Below are 8,597 nucleotides of genomic sequence, written 5' to 3'. Positions count from 1 at the left end.
TCAAACTAGAAGAGCCAAAATAGGTTTCATATTATAGCCAGATTTATTTGTCCAGCTACAGATTAGCTGTATTGTGACAAAGACCTACTCTTTGAGATAATCACTCTTAATTTTCCAACAATTCTTGGGAATGCCAGAGAAACAGAAGCAGACAGATCTTAGGCATAGAAGTAGCAGCAAGAAATCAATGAACAGCCAGGTTTTGAGAATCAAAAGTAAGAATTTATTTCAAGTATTCTCTTTAGTTTTTTAAGGCATCGAGTATTGTCCAATATACCCCCTATTTAGTGAACTGTTTCCTTTGCTGGTACACTCATGTAGTTTCACAATGAAGTGTCTGCAGTAGGCTAAAATCAGTCCTGTAGCTAAGGAAAGAGAGATCAATCCCCTTTTTTTTTCACTCATTCCATTAGATTCACTTTGCCACTAACAGGAAATACAATGAAATACCCATACAGTTTGTATGGGTTTAGACAGCTGCTCAAGAGCGGAATATTTTCATTGCTCTGGCGACATCTTCCTCTGTTGTTCGTGGTTTCCTCTGGCTGCCAGGCTGCAGGAATTTCTTTATTGTAGGGATATTGCTAATTCTTGCTTTGAAACTCTACAAAACAAAATCAAAACAGCGCCGTGTTTAAGAATCATTGCAGCTGTCAGACATTTCAATGTTATCCATGCTCTGAAAGTCACATTACAGCTTGATGCTGCAGAAGAATCTATATGCTTCCCTCTCTTATGCTTTTGGGGTTGTAGTGACAAAATGTGGCAATAACATTGAGTATGTGAGGCCAGATAAATTGTTAGGGTATTTGATGATAATATATATTTATACTATTATATAATTGTTAGGGTAATTGATTATTTTGCATGTTACTTCTGACCCTCTCACTCCCACATATTTTTCAGCCACTTTAAATCAGTGCAATTTCCAATTCATTGTACATTCAAATTGCCCATTCATTTACCTGCAAGACAGGAAATTTGGCAAGTGTATCAGGTTTGTACTCCTCTGCCATTAAAATGACTTCAAGTAAGTGAACATCCGCCCTGCTCAGCTGGTTGCCAACCAGAAAGTCCTTTCCATGGTCTTTCAAAACCTAAAAACAGAGAACCAGAAGCAGATGATGTCTTTTATCAGTTCTTTTCTATAAATAATGTAATATCTTCAAAGCAGGGTCACAGATTGCATGGAGTTCTCTGTGAAAGAAGGAAATGCAGTTCAAACACCTGTAGTACAAACAATGATCTGAAGGCACTGCCATCCTAGGCATCATCTATCAGCTCTTTCACTTCTGCATTCCTGTCTGGCAGCTCAGTTGTGCTCAACTTGCCTTGGCTGCTGTAGCTGCACTGAAGGCTGAGCTGTATGACATACGGGAGGAACTGCAATGCTTTTACACTGCATCTATGGTACACAGCATCTATGGGCCACCTACAATCCAGGAGGAAGTTGATGTCAAAGCTGGTGCTGTAGTGTCATTTGTCGGAAGCAACAGACACTCTGAAACATGGACATTTGGGGAGCTCTGGGTGTGCTGGGTTTTTGCAGCTGTACATCTCTCCCAGATTTGAAGTGCCTTCTGTCCCCTCTGGAGTATCCTGTCTCCACCTTAATCCCAGCACCACTAAAAACCAGAACACTGATTTTCCAGGGGTAGCTTCTCTTCTGTTTTCCTCCATAAAACTTGTGTGCTTCCAGGATGGATGTTCAAGGTAACAGCATCAATTGAGCTCCAACTCTTAGCCACATACCTTCTCAAAGACTGGGAAGTATCTGTTTTCAGCCTTGTCCATCATGTTTGCAAAATGTTCCGCCTTTTTATCGGCTGGTTGGATAAAATACATGATGAGTAACTCATACAGATCGAAAATTCCTTCCACGTACATATCGATTCTGAAAGGAAGAGATCCACTTGGTCAGGTCACACACAGTAGCTCTGAACAGCACAATAACTCCTGGCACAACCTCACTGAGATGCTGGGAAATCCCTGCCCCTTCTATCCCACACACACACACCAATACCCTGGCAAAGTTCCCCCTGGAATGCAGGTGCACTGGGACCAGGCAGGAGGGGGAGCTTGGGCCAAAGGCAAATGCAAAATTCCTAGGGAAACATGAAGACTGTAGTAGGACTCTCACTTCTTAATGGGACTGATTCTTGTCTGGAATATGAGTTTTTGAACCTGATTACAAAACTGTCATGTGCCATCCAGACTTGTGTTAAAAATCCAATCAGCCTAAGTTTAACAGCAGGTCCATACCATTTCAAGCAAATATCTTGACACATGTGTTTACCAGGGCTTAGTAATTTCAAGCATTCAGAAATACCTCAGGTCAAAACATGTGCCCCAGGAGTGCTCTCCTTTAATAACCGGTAATTAAATCTGTACTAATTCCTGGTTAGTAGTGAGAGGAGGGTTTTTGTTCCCTTAAAAGACATTTCCCTGAATGTGATGAGGAGGAAATGATGCTGCTGACAACTGCAGAAGAAAATGAAATGCAGCATCAGAAGGACAGTCTGCCCCCCTGACTGCTTTCTTCTGGTAAGTGCATTGACCTCTGACTGATGATTCCTGGGCTCGCTTGCCCCATGGAATCCAGCTGGCTCTCTCTGCTGTAGACATCAGCTGCAGCCACAGTGATCTCATGCAGTGCTGCCCTCTGCCACTGAATCGAGCTGTGAGCTGCACACCCTTGTGTTTCCTGAGCTACAGGGGGAGCTGGGGTCTAACAAGCAAAGGTGGTACTGTTACAGTACAGGGCTCTCTCCTTCATGTCCTTCCCGTAGAGGTTGTACTTGGTCGCTATGTAGTTGGCAATGGCTCTGGTCTGCACCAGCTTCATCCCGTCGATCTCTACCATTGGCACTTGCTGAAAGAGCAGGGATCCATCTAGGCCAAAGGGAATAACACAAGGAGAAGTTCAGTCCCTCAGTGAGAGCCACCAGCATGTGTAAGGCAAAGTAACCACATGGATTACTTTTTTTTTAGAATCTGAATCAATCTGGCTGGATAAAAAATCCCAAGATCATCAAATCCAATTGTAAAATCAACAATGCCTAATTCCACCACTAAACCCTCTTCCCAAGTGCACCTCTACATGCAGTGACTCAACCACTTCCTTGGGCAGCCTGTTCCAATGCTTGACAACCCTTTTGGTAGCAACCTTCCTCATTCTTACAGGCAGGTGTGGAAAATGCTCACCATGCAGCAGCCTCTTCTTAGTGACATGATAACAATTTAATACAATAGCAATGAAGTTGTGGAAATTTCAGATTGAGGAAACAGCCCAAGGCAGAACTGGCAGCAGTCACACACTGAAAAATACATGCACTGCATGGCTCTAACACAGGTGATTTTCATGCAGGTTCATAGAGATGAGAAGGACTGAAAGATCTGGTCCAGCCAGTTTCTGTCGTGCTCTGCTAAATACATCTGGACTTTCTAAGCACTGGCCAACATATAATGTGAATAATAATGAATATATAAACAATAGTGAATAGAAAAGCAAAGAAGATCTTTGTGACAACTTTTTTGACATTACAAATGCCAGCTTATCTGTCTAGGCATGAAGTGGGACCAACAAGTGAGTTCCATGAGATTCCTGCAAGACCCAAATATCACTTGGAGTGAGGCTGCAGCCATGCAACGCTTTTGCTAGCAGGCAGAGGTATTATCTTAGCCTGAAAGAAGTAAAAACACTTCTCCAGAAAGAGAGGTATCAGATCAGAGAGTCAGGAAGAGTTTTTGCTTGATGGAATCATATTTCTTGACTCAGATGACTGATCAGCTATGTCCCTCTTGGTAAGGGTGCATTTAGCATTCTGTTTATGTCCCAAAATACTTTATGAAAGCCAGCCTCTAACATAGGGACCAAGTCATTATTCCTACAGGACAGCAGGACTGTAAATGCTAACCCAAGCTCAGGTTGCTTTTCACAGGCCATGTGCACAGCCATGCAATTTGATTTGGAGAAAACATGATTATCATGTCCAGGAACACAGAAGCTGAAGCCAGCACAGTGGGTTGCTGCCTTGGGAGGCAGGATTGCTCAGAGCAACAGGTAAACTCAGAAATCTGGAACTCTGTTTTCATAGGGATCATAAAACAACAACTTTGTAGGCAACCTAAGATGCTAAAGACTTTCAAGATGATCTGAAGACAAAGGCCTCTATTGCCATAGGATGGAAGGCAATGGTCACAAAGTGAAGCAAAGGAGTGAGACCTCGTGGGCGACGGCCACTGGGTGCCAGCTGTAGGGGCTGATCTCTGGGGCCATTCGGGTCCCATCCGGCTGCTCTGGGCCCCCGCCCATCCCAGCCTTTACGAGGACAAAAGTAAAAGACTCGAGGCTCTCTTCTCCTTGGGACCAAAGTCCTACTTTATTCCTTGATAGGTGTCACCTGGAAATCCAGGCAACATCCCTGGGGAAAAGAGGAGGAATGCTCGATGGTGGGAGATTTTAAACCAGTGAATGGAGGGTGGAGGAAAAGAACCACAGGCAGTGGGATACAAATGAGGAGGGGGAGAGGGGAGGAGGAGACCAGGGAGAAACCACTACTACTGGGGCTTAGGGGGGAAAGGGGAGAAGGAGACAGACCATGTGATCAGTGCAATTTACCAGACACCCAGTGCAAAACAACAACTAAATCAACTATTTAGTGCAATACAAGAAAGAGGAGTCGACCATCTGAACTTCAAGAACGGCTCTTTGACTGTGTGGCTTGTCCAGAGAAGCTGTACATTCTCCAACCTTGGAGATACACAAAACCCAGCTGGACATGGTTCTGGGTAACTGGCTGGAGAGGCCTTGCTTGAATGGGGGAGGTGGAGTAGATAATCTTGAGAGGTCCCCTCTGAACCCTTCTGTGATTCAGTGGAGGTTGAAGCAACTGGGTGGATGATATCACCTAATACTGCAGTATGCACTTCTGAGAGTGTACAATCCAGTCTAAGACATTTTCTTTTTAAGGCACTAAGCCTTAAGAATTCTTAGGTGATCTCAGACAAGCAATTCGAATTCTAATTTTAATTCTGATGATGATGATGATGATTATTATTCCTGCTGTTATTATCTAAAAGTGAAGGAAACTTACCCTTCTGTAACTTTGTCAGATCCTCCTTTTTTTCCAAGAAAGATTCTTCAAACTGCAGGAAGAAGAAAACTTCTGTTGTCATTCCATGATTTAGATTCTTCTTCATTTAGGTAAAGAAGGCCTAAGGAGATGTGTTTTGAGCCATTTTATATTTTTATAACATAAATCGTATTTTAAAGCTGTCAGGCACCATGGCCAGCACTGTGACAGAAACCCATGGATGATCATGAAACACACAGACTCCAATACACCATCTCTGGTTTAGTATCAGAATCTGTCAGAGGTAAAAAAAACCAAAACTGTAGTTTTGGACATTGGACATTGGAATTTAACTGAAGGTACTCAGAATTGCAGGTGCTTGACCTCTGTGATTAATCAGAAGATTAAGAAGCCAGGTTCTGCTGCTGGGGTTTTAAATTTCTTCTCTCTCTAGCTACAGGGGAGGAGCATTTGTGGTGCTACCTGCAGGCTTTGCACACGATGCATGCAAGTGAGACAGGAACTTGCCCCCTGCTTAGGGCAAGCTCGTGGTCCCTGTTGGCCTGCTCAGCAATGCACTGAAGGCAGAGCTTGAAGCTGCTGCTCAGTCACACTTTCAGAAGGAACAGGAGAAGCACATATTTGTCACAGGGTCTCAGTACAAAAGACCAGAAGCAAACCTCAACCCCAGCTGCTGCCAGGAGCCACCGAATTGGTTCCATGCGGCCACGTCCATTGAAGTAGTGCAGCCTGGGTTTTCCAGACATGTTTCCACGTGCCTGATTCCCTGGTATCTGCAATGAAGAAAGAAGGTTTGCACAATAAACATTCTTAATCCTGGATTCAACTCTCTAATTCGCTTTCAAAGTTGTCTTTTTTGAAACCAATGATTTATTGTCCAAGACTTTACTTAATCAACAGTGGAGGTAAAAGGTAGGATTTATTGAGAGACTGCCAGGTATCATTCTGCCTTCAGATATTACTTACACATGCAGAATATTTAAGCAGAACTCTGTACTTAGAGCAATTGGCCCAGACAGAGAAGCAGTCAATCAGAACAATTTTCATTCAAAGTGTTCTGTTCTGACCAGAAAGCTGTGTGTGCTCTTTGTGTATTTTGGCATTATCTCTGAACACAGTTACTGTTTAATCAGATACATGCTATAAACTCAGCAATTGCTCTGCTTTCTCCAGCAGCCATTATGCTCCATTATAACCAGCCAGGAAGGAATTCTTTCCATCAGTCAATCCCTTTTACAACACTCCATGCTTCTGAAATGTCTTTAGACAAAACCTCCAAAACATGGAAGTTAATTTTGCCTCTGGTAACATCAGATTTGCCTTTACCACAGGCACAGCCACAGGGCTATGCTTGCTTGGTCCACTTCCAACTCTGCTGGAATTTCAAGCAACAACAATTTCTAGGCAGAAACTTAAAGCAACAACAGTTTCTAGGCAGACTGTCACCCACCCCACTCAGAACCATGTGTGCACATCAGCCACAAAGACACCCAAACAGTGCCCAGCCTAGACCAGCCTCACACCTATTGGCACCCTGTCAGCAACAAAGCTGAAGCTTTATCAGCAGCAAAAGGAAAACAGCCAAACCACCACCATAATCCCCTTGTAAATAACATGTCAGCTTCTCTAGAGTAGGAAGGAGGAGGTGAGAGGAAACATTCCCCACTTGTTGTATCTGCACTTCTTTTTCTAATTCTGTGCACCTCAAAAGCAGCTGATTAAGAATTAACATTTGGTACACATAACCATGTTAGTAAAGCAAGTACATACACACATTCAATCTATAAAACCCATTAAATAACTGAGCTTCACATACAACAACTCCCTGCATGTCCAAAATAAAAGAACCCACTTACCTTGTGCAGAGTCCAACTCACTCTAAGCTCTCAGCCGTTCTGCCTTGAGATTATATAACTCTAGGGCCCCTCCCACACCAAGTATTGCAATCAATTCTCTGCAATTGAGAAACTTCTTTCTCTTAAGCAAACAAAACCCATGATCTCTCTTTAGTTACTTCTCACCTACAGAGAATAAATCCCTGAGTAATGATGACAATGCAGAAGTGTAAGCTACATGAGAGACCATGATCATTGGAAATATCTGTGTCAGCACAGAATGGTAATATGCCTCCTATTTGCCAGTTAAAAATAATTATAGTGCCTGAAAAGCTCATTCAGATTAAAAAAATACTGCTATGCCAATCACCTTTTATTCTAATGTTTTCTGGGTGTTTACTTTTTACACATTGCCACTTTACATAAATCACATCAACTAATTCACCTCAAATCTGACACAAGCTTCTATGCCTTGCTAAGTGTATATTCCTTCAGGACATTTCTGCTCAATTCCATCAATGGACATTGGGGTGGGTTTTGACAATTTTGGTCAAAAACATTTCCCTGAATTTGACTCAGTGTAAATACACACCAAAGAGAACTGTGAGAGACAATGAATGAAGTGTGGTATCAGAAGGCAAACTGCCCTCTGCACTCCTGACTGCTTTCACTGGAGAACTGTATTGATCTGAGGAAGTCAGTGCAGAATAATCCTCCATGCACCATCCTGCCTATCTAATCTACGTGGTTAATATTGATGTAGGCAGTACCTGCGGTCAAGGTCAAAAAATACATGCAAAAGTTTTCTGAATTACCCTGAACATGGCAGTGGGCAGGAATATTCTTATGTTACACAGGGAGGTTGTATAACTTGCAGTGTGTCACACAACACAATCGGTTTGTTACAATAGGAGGGGCTTTTTCCCTCCGGTCCTTTCTGGACACGAGCTGTAAGTGTTGTCCAAATGCTTCAGTGATTCAGGAGAGAAACAGCTCCTGCAACAACTCTCTGCATCTTTCAGCATGCTTTGCTGCTGAAAAATATTAGTTTATTTCCTTTTTTGATGACAAAAATTGGTTCCAGCTGCATGACATCTCCTATGGAGAAACTGTTGGCTTTAGCAAGAGCTACAGAGCCCTGAGTTTGCCCAGCTGAAAACTGCCAGTGCTCTAGTCACAGCTGGATTTAGAGCACTGACTCTTTCATTTACAAACTTGCTTGATTTGGTGTTTAAGTAGTATCACAGAATCATAGAATGGTTTGGGGTAGAAGGGACCTTAAAGATCATCTAGTTCCAACCCTCCTGCCCTGGGCAGGAACATTTCACTGCATAAATGCACATTTTTATCAAAGTTCAACAGTCTTGCTAACCTTAGTGGTGGAGCTTGATCAAAGTGATTAGAATGAACAACTGCAGTACAACTTGTATTAAACTTGGTTTCATATTCAGTGACATAAGTCAACATGGATTCCTGCATTCCAGGGTCTCACTAAGACCTGACACCATCCTGGCTCCTCCTTTCTCAGTAAGTTTTAAGCTGGTGCCCAGCATTTGTTTCTCAGAGTCTGCAAAGGGCTTTTAGCTGCTGCAATAGACCCTCTGATAAAGGAAACATGGCTGAAGCTGCAGTACAAGACTTCAAGTGTCTAGTGGCAAAGCAGAGG

The 8,597-nt window shown here is 42.9% G+C and overlaps 1 protein-coding gene across 1 annotated transcript; it reads right to left on the bottom strand.

Moving 5' to 3' along the window:
• Positions 1 to 200: 200 nt before the first annotated feature.
• On the bottom strand, positions 201 to 7,760 carry LOC129117762 (glutathione S-transferase-like). The gene is made up of 7 exons (XM_054628571.2): positions 6,953 to 7,760; positions 5,756 to 5,869; positions 5,097 to 5,148; positions 2,760 to 2,892; positions 1,753 to 1,894; positions 966 to 1,097; positions 201 to 604 (listed from the first exon to the last, which is right to left on the bottom strand). The coding sequence occupies exons 2-7, from the start codon at positions 5,840 to 5,842 to the stop codon at positions 482 to 484; spliced, it is 669 nt and encodes a 222-aa protein (XP_054484546.2). The 5' UTR covers positions 5,843 to 5,869; positions 6,953 to 7,760; the 3' UTR covers positions 201 to 481.
• Positions 7,761 to 8,597: the final 837 nt, after the last annotated feature.

This window comes from Agelaius phoeniceus, chromosome 3, assembly GCF_051311805.1.
Source record: "Agelaius phoeniceus isolate bAgePho1 chromosome 3, bAgePho1.hap1, whole genome shotgun sequence".
NCBI classification, from domain to species: domain Eukaryota; kingdom Metazoa; phylum Chordata; class Aves; order Passeriformes; family Icteridae; genus Agelaius; species Agelaius phoeniceus.
The sequence above is the reverse complement of the archived record's forward strand: the minus strand, read 5'-3'. Positions and strand labels throughout refer to the sequence as shown.